Below are 19,907 nucleotides of genomic sequence, written 5' to 3'. Positions count from 1 at the left end.
CTTTTCAAATCAAATTACTAGAAAAACTCATGCCTCAGCCATACTGAACTGTGATTCAGGGGTACAAGTAGTCCTTGACTTACAACAACAATTGGGACTGGAATTTCCATTGCTGAGCGATGCAGTCATAAAGTGCAACCGCATCGCTTAGTGATGGCAATACCTGCAGTCCTGATTGCCGTTGTTAACTGAATTCCATGGTCGTTAGGCAAGGCAACTTCATGCCAGCTTCCCACAACCAAAGTCAGTGGGGAAGCCAGCAGGAAGTTGCAAGTCCCAGGCTGGCAGGCAGGCAAGTGGCTGCTACTGGGTGGGGGAGGGAGGGGTTGGGGGGAGGGTCAGAGAGGGTGCGTGAAGGTGCAAGTGGATGTGCAAGAGGTGCCACACAGGTTGGGGAAGGTGTGCAAGTGGCTGGTGTGAGTGCAGAGGGACTGGGGAGGGTGCGCGGGTGGGAGAGACTCACCCCAGTGACTTACGACCATTTGTTCAGTGACCTTTCAAAGTTACAACAGTACTGAACAAATGGTGGTTATGACTGCTCCTTGGAGTTATGGGCATCCGAGCGCCCCTGTGGTCACATGATCAGGCAGGAAGGTTGTAAATAGTGATCGCGTGACCACAGGGGTGCTTGGACAGCTGTAACTCCAAGGACCACTCATAACCACTGTTTGTTCAGTACCGTTGTAACTTTGAAAGGTTGCTGAATGAATGGTCATAAGTCAGAGACTACCTGTATTCAAGTTTTTGGATCTTCCATATGAGCATCACCTCATGTTGTATTGTGTTATATTCATTACAGCTAGAGATTCATAGCAAAGCTTATGTAAGTCTTGATACATCCTGTGTGCTGCCACATATGTTCCCTAATGCTACTCCACTTTCCTCTTTCCTCCAGGCCTGGTTATATATTTTGGCTATGGCATGTGGCACAGTGTAGAGGCATCTTATTCAGCACCAATGGATCAAGAAAGAAGTACAGATAACAATCTGGACACCTGTAAATGATAGCCCTCTTGCACAGAAGGGTATTGAGCTATTACTGCACAGCAGGATGCTTTCTCTCTGGGACTCTGAAATACTTTGTGTGTGTGTGTGTGTGGAATATCAGGTGGGCTCTCACATCCCCTTTAACATGGTGATGCAGCTGGGAGGGATCACAAGTCAAAAAAACCCTAGCCCCTGATGATACACTCCCAACAATACTGTTACTTAGTGCTGACAGCTCTTTCTCTTCTCTGTCCTTTGATTAGAAGTGTATACAAAGAAAATTGCTTTCCAGGGTGCCAACTTACTTCCAATGTTGCTGTGAGAACAAGATTCTCAGAGGCTTGCAAATTAAGTCCTGGGTACTGGGATGGAGCACATGCTCTATAAGGTTTCTTCAAAATCATCTCTACTACAGCACTAGAACTAAAGGGTTTTGTCTAAAACAAACCCAAACCAAATCATACATAAACCCTCTTACATGTTTATAAAATGTACCCACTTCCCAAGACTGAAATGAAAAGAAAAGGAGTGGGTAGTGTTATTTAAATCTTGTGCTTAACATTTTTAAACAGGAGGGGTGCCTGAGTTTTGAAACCCAGTTGTTGCCGCAACGGTGAACAACCAAGGCTTCCTGCAGCCCTCAAAGGCTTTTGTGCAAGCTGAATTCCTCTCTTGTGCTTCAAGCAGCTGTGTAAATGTGTAGTAGAGTCTGTGGCTCATGATAGAATTGTTGCGTAGAAAGTATGGCTTTCAGGTGTGCAGATCTGCCAAATCAAGGGCAACTGCTTGGTTGGGATGCTGTTCACATCTCAGATCAGACAGTCCTGGCCAAAGGCAGGCCTTTCTCATCCTTGTATTTCATCATAACGTCGTGAGGTAGCTCTCCAATTCTCCCAGGGGCTGAGAGAAAGCAACAGTTTCCTTTGATAAAGATGGAACTGAACACTGGGTTCTTGGGTCAAAATCCAGCATTGTCTTTACTGTTATGTTTTAAGTAAGAAATTTACATTCATATTTTATGAAGAAGGAAAGTTGTGACAAATACAGCTTTTCTGGTGCAGAGTAGGAACCAGCTTTAGTTTTTGTCTGGCTGGAATATTTGGGACTATGGAATACAAGTTTCTCACCTTACACTGTTAGGTCTGACTTCCACAAATAGGGCATCAGATTTAAAATTAAAAGTGTGTTAATGCCCCTGTTAGGCAAAGATGGGACTGGGGAAATCATAGAAGAATCTATGCAGAGGGAGAGTCACCTCCTTCTAAAAATGTGGCTTTCCAAAGGGAGGGGAAAAGTCCACACATCAAATAATATTGATGCTTGCTGTTTTGATTTGTGAAGATATTCAAGTAAATAGTGTAGATTATTATTGTATTTTTTCTTTCACATTGTTAACCTCAGAGGCTTGAATTTATTATTATGTGTATGTGGTATTTATGTCTAGCCCCTTGATGTGTTGCATTTGAGCAAACTATATGGAAAACAATGGCACTTAGAAGAAAGGAGAATCATTTCATAGAGGGATTATGCTTATTTTGTGTGAGGAAATTTAGAAGGGGGGTATTTATTTATGGCACTCCCTGTATGTGTTTTGTCCAGGTTGCACCCTAGCAATAACATTATAAGATGTGAATTTTGACTCAAGGTTTTCCCGCCACCATGGCAATTGCTGAGAATTTCAGTGGTTATATCTACCTGTCTGGAAGGTTAAACAGAGCTGTTGCAGACAGTGCTGATTCAGATGGACCAATGACTTGATATAGGGCAATTCTATTTATCTGGTACATCAGCAGCTTCCATTTGCCATCACAAAAGTCTGTGAAGGCCACAATTACAGTTATATGAGGATGTTCTTTTTAAAGGGCTTCAACGTTGAATAATTGACAAATGCCCAACTTAGTCTGAATCAGCCAGACCTTTATCAGGTAAGCTGGCCAGGCTACTCAAGGTGGTTTGGGAGGCCCTTATGGTTGGCTAGAAAATGTTCCTTTCATATGAAAATTTATATATGACTTGAAAATACCTAAAACTTTGCTGCTGGACTCTTCTTCTGAATACCATCTTACAGGTCACATGCAGCCTTGTTTTAGAGTCTGTGAGTAAGATGGAGCTAGTTTTGAACTCTTCACTATTAACTGGATCAGCCTTCCTTTGTGGATTGTTTCACACATGACAAAAGTCCTTTGCAGAAATCTCTTCTGTGTGGTTGCATTTCATATCATCCATGCTGGTTGTAACCTTGTACTTGTTATTAAAATACACCCTAATGCAACACTGCCTTTGAAAATGGCTTAGAAAGCTGTTGTCAGACTTCCTACAAAAGTCAAATACTTGGTTATTAAAGTGACTTCTAATTTCTCCATTTCTGTTCTTATTAAGTAGATAAATCTATACTGCATGTGGGCAGAGGATGAAACTGAAAACGGCCTGAAGAATTCTCAATTTGGCAATTGCATTTGCAAAACACAGTAAATCCATACATTATAATTTAGTGTGGTTGGGTTGCAGCATTTAGTATACTTCATTTTTAAACTACCATGGAAAATAGTATTAGAAAAAGCCTTAAAACACCAAGCATCATGTTTTATCCTGTATGCTACATGCATGCAGTAGAAAGCTATTGTTCCTTTTCAGATGTGGCATTCATGGAGATGATTTCAGAAGGAAATTCGGTCATGTGTGAAGGAATCTTGAGAACACTTTTTCACATATACACTACTCATGGAAAAGATCACATATTAACAAAAACAGTATCCTAGGATAATGGGCCTCAAGTCTCATCTTCAGCTTTCACAGTTCCCACAGACTGGGAATTATGGGAGCTGAAGTCTGATCCATCCCAACGTCATCAAGATGAGAGACATTGTTCTAAGTAAGGCTGATACATATCCAAGACTTACATAAGGTTTGCTTTTCCTCTCACTTGAGATTCTACAAGACGAGGTATTGGGCCTTTCTGGGAGAAGGACTTGCTGAGAGCCTCTTGTGGGATATTCTGACTAATGCTAGTTGCTTCTGTCTCTATGGGGAGGTTTCAAGCTCCTGGTCCTATTCAGGGAGCAAGACAGGGAGTAGAGAGCAAATTTCCTTTTCCCTGTAGTCAAACCCTGGGCCAGTAAGTAAACAAACAAATGAAAACCCCAAAAACAGCTGTACTGCCTCTAGTACTGAAACCCAAACAGAGAAACATACAAAAGCTTGAGGTCTAGTGGTGAAAACCTGAATGATGCTGCTGTAAGTTTGCTAGAGTGAAGTATAGACTGGCATTTATTTGAGCTGGTCTTTGTAAATACATGAGTAACTATTATTTTGTTTTAATATGAGGATTATTTTGTGTAGCTGCTAGGACACTTTCCTTTCTATAAAATCATATTCTAAAGTGTTTCTAAAGACTCATGGCTCTCCCAAAGAAAATGTACAGTTTTTCTCTGTAAGGGAAGGACCTATCAAAAGTTGTGTTTTTGAATCTAAGATAGTCACTGCTACTTTCAGGAACTGCCTGCTTTAAAATCTTACTAGGTTTTTATTAGCATAAGCCCAAATTTGCAAGCTCTGTGTGTGTGCAAGTAAAAAAAAGTTACTTTAGGTAGCTTGATAGTCTTGAAATGCATTTGAATTGCATCTCTTAAAACTGGTGTAGTATTCTGAAATTTTTAATTCTCCATATCTGGAGGATATCTAGTTGGGAATAAGTGTTGCTTCTTAATGCAACAAGGGGAAACACGTGCAACATGAAACAAAGTTGACAATTTCTACTTGATCAAGCCATTACTCTAAAAGTCAGTTTTACTAAGTCATATTTATGCACAATAATCTCCAAATTAATTCCAGTTGCAGAAAAGTATGCATTGATAAGCTTTTCAGGAGCAACAGATTGCTTGTTCTTAGTTCCTTCTGAAACCAACGGCAGTTATCAGAAGTCTGGTAGCACCTTTTTCAACTAAAGGCAGAACCTTTTGAACATGTTCCGACTCCTGCTTTTTTGCTGCTGTAGACTCACATGGTTTTTTTCTTCCAATGGCATTTATGTATATTCTATTCATACACATTTGAAACTTTTATATTGTGAACTAAGATGCAATCTATTTTGTTAATTATTTCAAAAAGTTTTACAATTGTGTTCAAAGCGTTTTATTTAAATTTGTATATTTTGGTAATTATTTCTGCCTTTTGTGTTCAGTCATCATATCCACTTTTACCCAGCGCATTGAGAAATGAGAGAATTTTCACCAGCACTCAACAAGCAGTAAAAATTTTAACCTAGTCAGTAAAAACTTGCATCTCATCAACAGTTTTCAGTTTTCTATTCTTATTTTCATTAATCCTCCAATCAATGCCTATGTTGTTCATGGAACCATGTTACAAACACTGGATCATAAAATAGTCTGAAAAAAATCAGGATTTTTAATTCCTTCCCTTCAAGCCATTTTTTAAAACAAATACTTCATTAAATATATTTATCAATTTGTGAATAGATAATTATGAACAGGAGGCAGCAGCTTATAAGTGGCTTGCTTCAAATGTAGAATCAATATGTTTTCAAGGGTGTATGAACAGAAAAACTATGTTCAGATATATGCGGTAACAGAATTTGTATTATCACTCACTTTAGTAGGAACAGATTCCATATTACCTTCATTGTGTTACAATATTGAAGACTGGGTGAACATCCTATATATGTCCCAGTTTGAATGTGTGTGTGACATTATATCATTGCCCATTATCTTATTGGGGGGTAGAGGAGAGAAAGGATTATATTTATATGTGACTTTCCCTGTTAAACAGCTGATCATCACTTTTTGTCATTTTCTGATAATTTGCATATATCTACACACATGCACACATACACGCAGAGCCTGCACAGCGTGAGCAGGTGGTTGTAGAAGGAACTGTTTTTCTCTGTCATTTGCATGTACTAGATTTCTCATCTAACAAGGGATGTGTTTCCATAGCTGTGTGCCATATTTGGCAAGGTCAATGTGCTTCATGTATATGATGCTATCTCATTTAATTGCTAATTGCAATCTGTTGCCTTTTAGTATGTATCTCTGATTTTACTATGTGGTATATTTACAGGGTAACAAAATAGTCTTATTTAAGTTGTGCAAAAGGAGTTCTTAAACTATGCGATGGACCTCTTCTGCATTTACCAAAATTCAAAAGAATGTTGTACAGATGCTACTTTTGGGTATAAATTCTTACAAAAGGATTCATACATGCAGCTTTGACTGTGGTAGAGTTAAACATATATGAAGTAGACTTTTTTTAGAAAGGAAGAGAATGCAGTAAAGTTCTATGGATGTTTATCTTCACTGTAATTAGAACTTTGTAGTTAGTTGAAGCTGCAGTCCTAAAAACACCCTCTCAAGGGATAAAGCGCTATTGAAAATAGTAAACCTTGCTTCTGAGAAATTGTGCGTAGGATAGTGCTACATATTTAAATGCTGTATACTACTGAAATGATATTGTTGGTGCCTTCTTGTGATACTGAGGGAAGTGCAAGAACTTTAGAAAAACTTAACATGGAAATATCAGTAACTTTTTTCCCAACCTCTTATTGCAGGGTTCCACAGTCTGCTGCCCTTTATGTGTATTGGACTAAAACAATATGGCCAGTGGGCACCAGGTTGGGGAAGCATGTTTTTACTGTTTGGTAATAAATTCATAGTAGATGGTTCCCCATTGCAGAAATGGTTAATATTTGGTAATAGGATTGTGCAAAGCATTTGAAGGAGATGGCTTGCAGAGAACCTTTCAAGTATGAATGCAGACACAGCCTTCATAAGGCTTGTATGACTGGTTTGAAGGCTGTCTCTGTTCATCTGCGTGTGTGTGCAGAGATCACACGGCAGGACCATCAGAAAGCTGTGAATGTAAAGAATGTAAATGCATGTAAAGACAACCAGGGCAGCTTTTGAAGCAGCTGGGTAGCCTTGCAAAGGGTTTTTTGTTTTTGCAATAGTAATGTACTTTGTAAGCTACCACTTCCACGTGCTTTGCACAGCTCTGTTTGTTAGAGAGACCCATGATAAGAATACATCCTGTAACACTCCTTATTTCTGAAGCAGAGGCCAAACCTTATGGAAACAGTGCCTGTTTAAAAAAAAAATCCAAACCGAGAATTCCTCAGGGTATATTTTCTTTCTTCTTGGCACATGTCCGAAGAAAAATCCTATCAAGTTTATTAAGTTTCTAGATGGTGAGGGATCTTAACCAGATCACACTCATGCCTCGTTTTGCAAATGATGGAAGGGTAGTGACTGGCGTGCCTGATAAAATGAAGGGGTTCCTCTCTTTTTGATGTGCCTTTCAATGTACGTCTGCTCTCAGGAGTACAAAGAATCAACGTGGCACTGTTTGGGGTTGTATGTTACAATCTGTTGGAGAATATGGTGGTTTCTTCAGGAATACCCACCTTTTGCTAACCAAGAAGCCATGAAAATAATTTGTCCATATTTTTACTGAGTAAAATGTATATAAGTTTTTCTTCTATTTTTCTAATGATTTTTCTCAGAATTTATAATAGGTTCGGATACAGTTATTTGAACCGTGATCCTATCTGATGCTTTTCCTTCTGCCTCTTGAGTGGAGCGGCTTTGTTTGGATTTTGGTTTCTCCCTTCCTTCAAATACGAAGCTTTGTTTTTTTGCTTGAATTATGAAACTTTATCCAGAGCATGACCTCTGCTTCAATAACAAACCTCTGTTGAGCGATGCTGTAAATATCTCCCTTTGGAGAGTGAAGTTTTTGCTTTTGTTTTTTTTTGTTTTACTTTAGGGTTGTTCTAATAAACGTGTTTCTGTTGAATAAATCAGCGGCATGTAATTGCTGTTCTGTGTAAGAACCCAACTTCTGACTTTTGCCTTTTGGTTTTCAATTCCTTAGTAACGCTAAATAGCTTTTGTGCCTCTTAAGACTGCTGTGGTCTTCATAGATTTTTTTTTTTTAGTAACCATTTAAACATGTAAGTTTCTTAGGATGGGATGTGCCTTCTACCACATTTTTCTGTTCCGCCTCCCCAGTAGCTATTGCGGGGAAAGGCAGAGTGTAGTTGACTTGATTTCAAAAGCTATCTGCATTGGATTGAATTTATCTGGAAAAAATAAACTGTCTTACTGCAGCAGCTCACAGAGAAGATGATAGGAAGATGGCGAGAGGGTGGGTGACAGAGATGGGCCCTTCTTACCATTTGCTTTTGTCCCCCACAGGTTACTTAAATGGGAAAAAAGACACACAGCTCCCATGGAAAAACAGCACAGCAGGAAAGAGGGGCTTAATGCTGTATGCAGTGTCATGTTCTTTGGAACACAATGTCAAAAAATTACCTGATCCCAAAATAGCAGCGTTCAATCATAAGGGCACCATAAAATTTAGAACACCACAGAGATAATGCAACACATGTAAAATGCATTATGGGAAAGAAGAAAAGAAATACACATGCATCACTTTGCAGGCAACCGCTGCATAGCATATTGCAAAATTATTTTCCGTTGCATTATATTCAGCTACAATGCAAATATACAGCATTTCTGATGAGTGAGGAATTGCTGGAGTGAGGGAAGTACTGTGTTTCAAAACACAAGGACATTACAAACCAAATATTTCTCCTTAGCCCAGTTTATGATATACATTGATTTCATACATGGGGCCCTAATGTACTTATGGGGAAATTGGACTTTGAAAAGACAGCAAGCATGTGAGTTCTCAACCCGGTAAGCTTTAATGAAAAAGTAAAATTTATTCATAGTAATGAAACTACTTTATGGTTTCCTTTATTCATCAAGATTAGGTGACTGATTTGGTTTTTATAAAGTAAATGCCCAACTTTGGTAGATGTTGCGAAGCTACAGAAAAAACTACTGAAACACCATAATGTAATGCTGGAGCATGTATTTATTACCATGAATATATTACACACACCTTTACACAGTAACTGAAATAATACAAACTTTTTCTTCTAATTCATACAGCCATGTATTGTCAGACCACAAACCCCTACTACAATGGTGGGGTGGTGGGTGGGCAGGAGACACTTTACATGAAGGTCCACCATATGTCCATGGGACACAAATGCAATTGGTGCAGACCCTAAAATACCTGATTTGGGTTCTTTAATCCCAAATATATCTTTGGGTTTGTATCTGGCTGATTTATTGATGAGAAACGTGACTTATAGCTATCTCTTCAAAGTACTTTCAAATGTAGCCAAAACATATCATCTCATTTTACTTTTCTACCTTGTTTCCTTCATGGATTACTTTGAAGAACCTTAGGCAAACTAAGGAAGAATTTTCTGGGATAATTTGGTGGCCAGAATGAATTTTGAGGACTTCCAGGAAATACAAATCTTGGATGTAGGGAAACACAATTCATAATTATTTGTATCTGCCACATCTTGTTCAAGGCTCAGAGATGTGTACTGTAGTACTGTATTGCCACACTTGTCCCTAAAAGGAGGAGTAGGGTTAAAATGAGACTGCACTCTTGGTTTTTGGATAAGACACAACAATTTGGTGAAAAGAATGGCAAGTGTGCTATGCTTCCAGCACTGCACTGCACCCTAAAGCAATCCCCAGTAAGTCATGTCCAAGGCAATCCATTCACTTTTCAGGGCAGTTGTTTTAGTCTAGTGTGTTAAGTGTAGTAGGAGACATTTTGACCCTGACCTATTTCCATTTGGATCTTCAAATACTATACCAAATCCACACATGGTCCAGAATGTGAAACCATCCCCAATACTTTCAAAACCCTACATTAAAATATTGTCAATCTAGGGCAAGCCTTCTATTTAAAGATAAATTATCTGGGGGGTGGGGAGGAAAGACTCACCTAATATATCAATATAATACAGCAGCATTTATGCCACCATACATTTAGCAAACTGCAAGGCAACTTTGGGATGCCACAGAAAAGAAGTGTGGTTGCAGTCACATAACAGATGTAACCAGATTCTTTAAAAACCCAGTTTTTATTCATAGATGTTAAATTTGTTAGCATTAACCTATGTGTCTGTGTTACTATGTTGTACAAGTTCAGCCTGTTTTATTAGTTTACCATTATGTGAGATCAAAAAATGGGTTTATTCAGAAACAAGCTTAAGTGGGCTGTGTGAATGCAGTCATTAGCTCTTCCTCCAAGAGATGAGGGGTGGGTTCTATGCAGATCTGTAGTATGCCTATCTCACTGTGGGGAAGATAATGTTTAAAAATCCCAGTTCAGATAGCAGCTCTTGAAACTGCATTGGGTTTCTTTCTTGAATGGACTGAATCTATACGCTCAATGAGAAGAATGGGAAGATGAATAAAGTTATGTCATGTAATGATAGCCTGTCCTGAATCCTAACACACATCTGGAACTTGGAGATGCCAACTTACTGTTGTTTGGGGAGTTCTCTCAAGCCTGGCTTTTTACTTCCTAAATCTTTCCAGGAGTATCATTGACTCATTGGGTAGAGTTCTCTCATTTTTTCTTTCCAGTACTGCAATTACTAGAATGTAAGATTCAAAAGAGTATTTTGCAGCCCCTCTGCCCCACACACTTGGAGCAACTGTCTCCAACATTGAACTGGAAATTATAGAAGCTGATTGCAGCTAACCTAGGTTGGAAGAGGAATAGCACACCTGGCATTTGCAATAAAATGCCCACCAGAACTATGAAGAACATAGTTCAGCCTGCTCTGTGCTTGTGAAATGGAAGCTGCACAAAACAAGTTTATTTTAATTTTATACAGTGCTCTAGTTTCACAGAACTAGTATTGTTGGGCTGTTGGACTATCCCTATTGTGTATCTTCATTACTTTTATATATTGCAGAGGAGCTGGTCACACAGAAAGTCATCAAGAAAGTTACATTAAGTGAGCCAAAGTATTTTGGCAGTCCCGTTGAGATTGTTGCCTTCTGTATCAATCCTTCATGCCATCTCAGAAATGGCTTTAACTTGTTTCAGAAGTGGTTTGCTATGGTGGTACAATGGCAGTGGTGAACTGGGCTTTCTTCTTGGAAACCAAACCCTAGATGTGGGGTTTGCAATGTAATATCATGCAAATGATAGTTTTCTGCTAAAGATTCAAAGGAGTGAATTATGATGCAGAAGGAAAAAGTGGCCCTTGCTGTTGTTAAGGAGGCAGAAAATAATCAGTACAACATAACTGAGAAAGGGCTATCTTCTAGTTTGCCATATGCATAGAAATGACAATTGGGGATGAGCTTTTGTAGGCTGCCTCTGACAACCGTCGGCTGAAATCCCCATCGTAGTTGGAAGCATTATTATGTATGGGGGAGAATGAAACAACTTCAACAGAGATGCCAATGGGCAAATCACTCACCTGCTCATGACTAGCTCCATAACCTGTAAGCAGAGACTGATACATAACTTCTAGGGCAATAGAAGATCAAATATATGAACATCATGATAATATGGATTACACGAGCCAACACTGTTCACAATGATAACATAACAAGTGGACGAGTGTACTGGGTCTTCAGGTACTCTGTGTCTTCAGGTATTTAAGTATGAAAAGTGGATAAAATTGCATTAGTAAGTCATTATCACTACTTTCCTGCTCTCAATTCATTTTGCCCTTATGCAAAATCTAATTCTGCAGTTTGTGTTACTTACAAACATGACATGAGCTAATCTAAGAAGATGTTCTTAGTATCATAGTATCATGCAAGGCAGCTACAAAAATAAATTTCCTAGGGGGGGGAAATCAATCTTGTTACTTTGTACACCACGGAATTAGGCCACAAATCTGTGGCAATCAGACAATGCTGGCTAGCTCTTGAATGGCAGCTTAGGCCTCACCGGTGATTCCCAAACACTAAGCCGACTCTCTGAACTAAGTGTTTGTGCAAACTTCAGCAAAGTATTTGCCACAGTGCGTTTTTCACTGTGCTTATTATTCCTGCTTTTTTCACATGATTTGGCCCTTCGAACAGCTCTTAATTTCAGGGACTCAGACGTGGCTGTGCAAAATATACACTGAGCCCCAGCCACTAACTGAGAGTCAAAGTACCACATGGATATCAAATAACAAGATTTACATTTGCTTAAGTCAGCCTTGCCCAACACGGCATCATTAAGATCTCTGGACTACAACTCCCATAATTCCCAACAAGTAGGTTAAGAGCCATGTGGGCTTGCAGTCAAATATATCTGGAGGCATTCTGTTGGGGAAGGCTAACTTAGACAATTTATGCTCCACAAGCACCCTGTGCTACATTCAATGCTTTCACAGTCTAGTCTAACATATCTGACAACATGCTAGAACTCACCTTCTAACACATCAAAGACAATAAGGGATATTGGCTGCATCCTTTTCATCTAGCTCATGTTTAAGAATCATCGCAAAATGTAATACTATGCTATCTCCCACACTACTCTTTAGGAAGCCAGTCAGCATTTGAGCAGCCCCAAATGTCCCATTCAGTGTTGCTACTAAATATCTATTTGGGTATCAGTGTTTAGATGGCTATTAAGAAAAGCAGAAATGCTGAACCCAGTGGGCTGGCTATAAGTGAAACAATTCTGCAAACACTGATTAAGTGGAAGTGCCCAATGTTAATGGTCAAGTTTAGGCCCTGTGCCTGGGATCCTTGACAAAGTTGCTGAATATGCTGATAATGCATACAACCTAACATCATTGACAACCTTGTAAGGGATTCTAAGGTATCCTTCTCAGCTTGCAAATTGCTTCACTGGCACCTCTTTAAATAGTGTGCTACAAGCAGTTGCCAGGATGACTATGCAATCAGGCCATCTCTGTGAATGAGAAGCAGCCTCTGTCAGTAGAATTGGGCTTTCTCATATGCAAAAGAGAGCAAAATACAGTCAAAGAACTTCCAAACTACTTCATGTGTTGAATCAAACCTATGAGTATGTTGACCATAAGTTAGGCTTTGAGCCAGTTGATGGTCACTGTAATAATAAAGGTTTTCTGGCGCTGGGGGAACATTTATGTTTGTGTTTTCATATATATTATTTTGCTAGCAATTTAGAAATCTAAAAAAAAGTCACTGTCACTCTTATGAGCTAAATAAATAACTAACTCCTGACTACAAGGTCTAATATTGAGCCTGGAAGGTGAGTGACCATGGTGGGCATTGAGTAGAAAATCAATTATCTTTTTTGAAGTCAGTAACTACTTCAGAATTCAAAAGTCGCTGGTGTTCTGCTTTAGAAAATGTACCACTTGGTGGTCATCTAGAAGATGCTTCTCCTTTTTTCTAACTTTTTTCTAATCTGGGTAGAAATATTCCTGGGAAGCTTTGACCCCAGCCCCCCCCCCCCAAAAAGCAATTCCTTTCAGAATAACTCTTAGGCACGTATTAGAAAACTGCTGTCTTGAAAATATCAGCACTTTTTGCAGAATTAGTTCATGAAAAATTGCAATTCAGAACAGCTTCAGTTACACATGCAAAGCTGTGTATGTAGGCCTTCTGTATGTAGAGCACATTTTGTGCATGGATTCCAATACAATCCATACCTCACCAAAGCCATAGATGTAAGCAGAGCTATTCAAAACTTGAGTTTGCAACTAACCTGAAATACTGTTGTGGGGAAAAAAAAATCATTTGGAGTGAATGATAAGTAATAGTAAGAGTTTTCCAGTGCTTTGGGCTCTAAACCCAGAGGATGTTTCCATGCATCAGACTACATTGGCTTATGCTATTTTTTTGGCCTCATATGCCGGTTCTATGAGTTTCTGATGCTGAAATGACAAAAGTGTATTGCTTAGTCATAAGGAACTAGAGAACATGTTGGTACAACAACAAACCCCCAGTATATGCTTTCACTGCAGTTCATAACAGCTTGCTTGGACTGCAATTTTCCATAAACTGGGCCAAGTCTATTTAAGTAGCTGCACTGGTCTGTCATCTTGGTACTGTGCTGACTTTAGCTGGCGTTGGGGGTCCCGATGAAGAGCGATAAATGTGTGTAGGAGATGTTGGAGACAGTTTAACAGGGCTCATGGGCTCTGATGTCTGCAGTTTCCACAGCAGCTCTTCATTTGTCCTGCTCAGCCTCTTTTTTTCCTTGGTTTCCTTCTCAACATATTCTTGGAGATTAGCATTTTCTTCAGATAACTGTCTGGAGAAGGTGACAAGACAACATCAAACTTGACTTTCATAATTATCAAATATACACTTTGCCTGTTTTTGTTCTGACTAGCCCATTCCCTTTCTAGTCCTGCCTGCCTGCCATTGCTTTCATTCAAGATAAGTAACCCTAGACCATTTCAGTTGACAGCAGCTCGCAATATAGCGCTTTCATGGCCTGATATAAAGTAGATCTTACTAAATCCCTCATTCTACACTTTCATCTTTGGTTGATCTGTGCATGCTTGGTTCTTGCTCGCTACCTTACTGAGTAACTTCATGTATGAATGAGCCATCGCAAACATGTCAGCAAGAACACCGTCATCATCACCCAGCACTTCAAATATAATATTTTTCCTAGAGGTTTTTTTTTCACTGATAAAAATCATCACCATCATTTTCAAGTGTAGAGAAATCCAGCAACAGGCCTGCATGTAAATTAGACCTGAACAATTATATACTATGCATTTAGAAACAAATTGTAGGGGACATTTCTGAGAGACACTGTAGGAAATGCAGGAAAGCACGTGGCTTTGAATGTAAGAAGAATCTGGTTCAATCCACTAGTTCTTAGGTAACAGGCTACTCTGGGACAACCACTGCCAACTGAATATACACTGCTATAGTGATGATTAACTGATTTGACTCAGCAGAATATAGCATCATCGTTTCATAACTCTTAATGCCAGAAAAGTTAGTGCCACTAATTATACAAACATGAACCTACAGCTGTTGGCTTATACTGGATATCTGGCCCATCAGCATCCATTTTGCCAAGATTATAATCAAATAATCAGCTTGCTAGAGGATGAAAAAATGGGAATTATACAGAGAAGCCACAAGCAGTTAAAAGGCCCTTCGTGTTAGTGATGTGTCGTTGCTGATGCATGTTTTTTTGTTGTTATTGTTCTAAAGCATCAGCATCTGCCCAAGTAAAATTTTCTTTGGTAAACCAAAGCAAATAATAATCAACCCCAACTGTCATACTGCCTCTCTGCATCAGGACCATGTTTATGCTGCATCAAAAACAAGAAAAAAACAAAACAAAAAGGCTTTGAAAACAAAGAAAAGCATGGAGCACCACATACATAATAAAAGAGAGCCTAAATTGATGCCTATACCAAAGCAGTTGCATGTTAGCAAGAATGAGGGCTCCAAGTGTTAAGGTACCTGCTGCATCCTTTCTAAGGCTCATGCAGCTGCTTTAAAGACTGCCCCTGCACACGGGCGTGCATGCCGAGACAGTTGGGAACGCCTTTTAAAGCAGCTGGGTGACTGAGCCTTGCAAATATGCATCTGCCCTAAGCAGCTGAAGGGAGGAGCTTGTTCGTACTACTGTATGCAGGTTTTGAAACATCCCTTTTACATAGCACAGCTATAGTCGTCTGGCTGGGAAAGCAGAATGTTTGTGCCCCAATAAATATACATGACTCTTGAGGCTGTTTGTTACTTACAACAAACTGTTCACCTGCATTTTGTTTCAGAATTAGGATTGTTCATTATTTTTAAAGTCTTGCATATTTTGTAACTTTTTTTTGTTTTGTTTTTACTCCTTCAAAGGGCGAAGGATGACGAACTTTTCTGCCAAAGATTCGAAGAAGGAACAACCAAGCTAGGCAAAGCATCCATAACATTGGTGCAACAGGGCAATGACCTCTCATATAATGTGGGTAATTAAAGAGAAGCGAGGGTCAACATTCCGACTTCATCACGGCATTTTTGGCTCATGTACCATCACCATCACCACTAGCAAGTGAATTTACAAAATTTAACTATGGTCAACAAAGCACTAAATGAATTCATGAAAGTTGTAATTTGAATCAGGCAATCCTTGAATCATAGCTCAGCCTGCTAGAGAACAATCCTGTACACGTTTACTTCAGATGCTGGAGAATTTAATTTTGTCTTCACTTTCTAAAATGGATCTTTTCCATTCACATTTCTTGCACTGCTCCATGGATCAGAATGCTGTATACTTCAAGCAATATACTTATTTATTTTGATGCAATTAATAAGGATAAAAGTGAATTTTTCAGGAAAGTGTATGAAAAACACACATTTTAGGGAAAGTGTGTACAAGCTAAGTGTGTATTTTCAGTGCATTTTCCAATGAGCAAAAAATGGGATGGGATGGGCTATGACCAAACATATGTGAGATTGATGCCTTCCTATCTATTTGGAAATAATTCCTGCTGAATGCATATATAATGGCAGCGGTAGTCAGCATGGTATATGAACTCTCAATGTATAGAATAAAGTTCATATTCTTCTAATACTCTGATTCTCTTGAGCAATAGCAGCAAAGTGGATATAAAAAGGACGTAACTCAGATCCACTGATAGTTGCCTTTAACCTGCTACTCTGCAGAAAATGTTTAAACTGACCTTGTCACCATAGTGTTCTGATCAATCCTGACTTTGAGGTCTTCATTTTGTTGTTGAAGTACTTGAATTTTTTCTTCTAGAATTAAGTTCTTTTCTGCCTAAAGAGATAGGCAGACTGTTAGATTTACCACAACTGTAAGCACGTCTGTGAAGGGTGGGATGGGGGGAATAATGAAAGTATTTAGACAATATGATGCAACCCTGACCCCTTCTGTAAAGATATTGGGACAACACATGCATGTCCATAAGGGACAAAACTTGCATAGAATTTTGTCATTCTGTTGGATCCTATGGATGCCTCTGAATGCAAGCAATTTCTCCTGGAGAATTTTCCCAAAATATTGTGATATAAAATTTATCCCACAAGTCATTCCCACCCAGATCTGCATTAAACCACACAAACATTCACCTCCGGAATCCTGAACCCAATAATTAGAAAATTAAGATTACTGCAGCCACATGTAAGAGGCAGCCAAGATAGAGAAAGGTTTCCAAGGACTTCCCACTAGCAATTCTGTATTAGTTGCCGATCAAACGTTGTCATCAGAAAGAAAAGGGTAATTTTAGCTAGGAAAGGAGAATGTGACTGAAGTTTTCAAAAACCTGAAACACACTGATTGGAACTGATGAGAGTCGTAGTCCACTGCATCTGGAAGCAGCCTGATTGGTCAAGGCTGTTCTGATAGATAAGCAATAACATACTAATCTGTGCCTTTTAGCCACTTTTCAAGTTGTTTCCTAAACAATCAGAAACAGCAACAACAACATGAGACATCACCAGTTTTTCTAGCTCCATGATCCTCTTTTCTTGTTGATGAATGAGTAAATTCTTCATCTCCAGAACCTGCTTTAGGCTCCTCATATCTTCTTCTAAATGCTGATATGGAGCCAGTGCAACCTAAGAGAAAGAAGAATGATATGAGAAGCAGCATTATTGGATCACCCACCAGAGGGGTCCCTTTGCTCAGTAGTATAAAAATAATATAAATTGGGCTTGTGCGAATCAGTCCTGATTCAGTTAAATTGGCAATTTGAATAGCCACGATTTAATTTGATTAAAGTAAAACCTGAATGCTGTTTGATGCAATTTAATGTTCTCTGAGGTTTAATCGGGAAAAGCAATTCATTCATAAGCTATGAAGGGATGATTCAAAATGCTTGTAGCTACTTCATGTTTTGACAAGATGGAATGAAAATAGCAGGGATGGTAGACTTATTTGAGGATATTAATCTACAAAGTTGCAGTCTTACAGCTTCAAGGGTTTCACCACAATAATTTTCTGAAATATTCTCCCTTTTAAGGTGGAATTAGCAGGGATGAGGAAAGGATAGCACAGCAATCTCCAAATTGTCCAGCAAAAAACATACAGAGAAGTTTGCTGAACCAATTTAAAAAAATGTCTATTCCACCTTAAAAACATTCAAAAAGTGTTTTGAAAGTAAGCTCTTATTTTTCAACTTGCTTTTCAGTGGTTCCAGGTTTGGCATGACACTTGAAAATGCCTATGGACTTGTCTCTGTAGGGTTATGCAGATTTGTTGCTTCTAATGGCTGGGTTTTGTGGGTGCCAGTGGATTGGCCTAACTAGTTGGCAGGCTTGGCCTTATCCATGGCTTCAGTGGGATGCCAGCTAGGCAGACTGTTGTTCTGGCAGACCCAATTAGGTCAAAACTGTGGCTTATTGGCAATACTCTATATTAGTTACTGACTTAGCAGAAGCAGACTGGCACAGTGAGGTATAGTGATTGGCAGGCCATGTAGAAAATAACCTTCACAGACTTGCCACCCTTTATTTTTTAAACTAGTAAATATTTGGGCTAGCACTCATAAGTATTAATCTGGCAACCACCTACTCATGGTTGACAGACAAACTTGACTCTTTCATGCAGAATTTTAAGTGTGTGTTACTGCTCAGGTTTGAGCCCAGATTCAGAGTGCTAAAGAGCTGAGTGGAACTCCAAGTTGTGTTGGCAGAACCAGCACAGAAGTGTAACATTCCACTAGCATAAGAGAGAAAAAAGTGAAGGGCTTGGGTCTGCCTGCCTGAAAGAAGTGGAAAGCTGAAAAAGCGATTGAAGAACAAAGCAATCTAAGCCTTGCCACCCGACCCCAAAAATGATCTGAAAGGCAGATTGAAGTGATAAATTCTTTAGCCAGCTTCTCGTGCCAATATCAGAGAGCCCTGACCAACAACACCTCACCACATGTTCTCCATGAAGATTGCCTCCAACAACACTACAAAAAGCCATTGAAGAGCCACTGACTCTGAAAGTACTCTGTAGCTATCTGATTTTGATTTGCAGATTTCTAACCCCTCAGAACTCCCTCTCAGATGGGAAGGTCAGCATCTTTGGCCTTTGGGTTGTTGTTGATGTTCTTTTGCAGGGAAGCGGAGGGTTTTTAAGGACCAGTTTTTACCACTCTAGCAACCTGTTTTCCATTTCCTCCCCCCAATATTTGGCTTAAGGGGCAAATGGATGCCTAAAGGATCTGCAAGTCATAAGGGATTAAATTCATCAGTTAATTCCAACCAATCCCCAAGAACCTGGCTAAACATTTATTTCAACTCTGCCCATTCAAGTGATGTGATGTCACCCTCCACATTCTATGAAGACCAGAAGCAGGGCACAAGGTCTTACTAATGGGTTATCTGCCTCCCTGACACCTGCACTTAATTAAAATTGGTGGTTTAGGCAGTGGGAGAGAGAGTTTTTTTAAAAGAAGGAAAGTAAAGGCAAGGAGAAGTTTTTTGGCCGTGGATGTTATGGCTAAAGGCATTTGGAAGAGGAAAACTGCATTTCCTGATTTAGAGAGGGGCTTTCTGAGTGTTACTATAGTTTAGGATTCAACGAAGTTGCTTTAAAAAGTTTTAGTGACTTTATGGCAGAGTATTCAAGTGGTCAGAATGGAACTTCTTCAAAACATAGACTTTTGTAACCTTACTCATTGACCACTGAGGCTTTAATCAGTAGGGCCTTTGGCCTGGACCAGTATTCATCTTGTAATCTCACTGAACAAGAAGAGCATCTCCTTTTGTATTTTGGAGTTACAGGGAATAATATAAAAATATATCTTGATTACCTCTAGTTGTTCTTCAGTGTTTTTCTTCAATGCCTCTTCAAATCGTTTTGCTTTGTCCTTTAGAGACTGGCTTTGAAAAGTGAGAGTATCTACCTGGTCCTGTAAATGAAATTAAATACAACCACTTGCCAATGATGATCTAATTCACTTCCAGGCAAACATTTTAGACATGTCCTCTGAAAAAAAGCAATTGTTTTGAGTAGAACCCAATATTGGTAATATAAATAGAGTTCTCTGAGCCTCAAGCCTCTGTCAGATAGGAGCTACCGATGTTGAGAGAATGCCCCACTGGCTCCAGCAATTAATGGGAGATGAGAGAGAGGAGAAGGATCTTCCCCACTGCAGTAGTGAACCTGAG

General features: G+C 39.3%; 2 protein-coding genes across 3 annotated transcripts in view; one reads left to right on the top strand and one right to left on the bottom strand.

Annotated features, from left to right (window-relative positions):
• SLC7A1 (solute carrier family 7 member 1) overlaps positions 1-7,190 on the top strand; it is a 49,903-nt gene extending 42,713 nt beyond the window's left edge. Inside the window, exon 12 of the mRNA XM_007432309.4 lies at positions 896-7,190. Coding sequence (XP_007432371.1) covers positions 896-1,005 — 110 coding nt within the window. The 3' untranslated portion in view covers positions 1,006-7,190. The remainder of the gene's footprint in view (positions 1-895) is intronic.
• A 6,090-nt stretch (positions 7,191-13,280) lies between these two features.
• Positions 13,281-19,907, bottom strand: part of MTUS2 (microtubule associated scaffold protein 2) — a 181,815-nt gene continuing 175,188 nt past the window's right edge. For both annotated transcript variants that reach the window (XM_088140698.1, XM_025169250.2), the window contains 4 exons: positions 19,550-19,648; positions 17,247-17,366; positions 16,469-16,566; positions 13,281-14,076 (listed from right to left, as the gene is read on the bottom strand). In XM_088140698.1, the coding sequence (XP_087996824.1) occupies positions 13,860-14,076; positions 16,469-16,566; positions 17,247-17,366; positions 19,550-19,648 (534 nt within the window). In that variant the 3' untranslated portion in view covers positions 13,281-13,859. The remainder of the gene's footprint in view (positions 14,077-16,468; positions 16,567-17,246; positions 17,367-19,549; positions 19,649-19,907) is intronic.

This window comes from Python bivittatus, unplaced genomic scaffold (assembly GCF_059951505.1).
Source record: "Python bivittatus isolate LINGU-HERP-01145 unplaced genomic scaffold, Pbiv_v1 ctg000340_np1212, whole genome shotgun sequence".
Taxonomy (NCBI): Eukaryota; Metazoa; Chordata; class Lepidosauria; order Squamata; family Pythonidae; genus Python; species Python bivittatus.
Note: the sequence above shows the minus strand (reverse complement) of the source record. Positions and strands in the feature narration are given on the sequence as shown.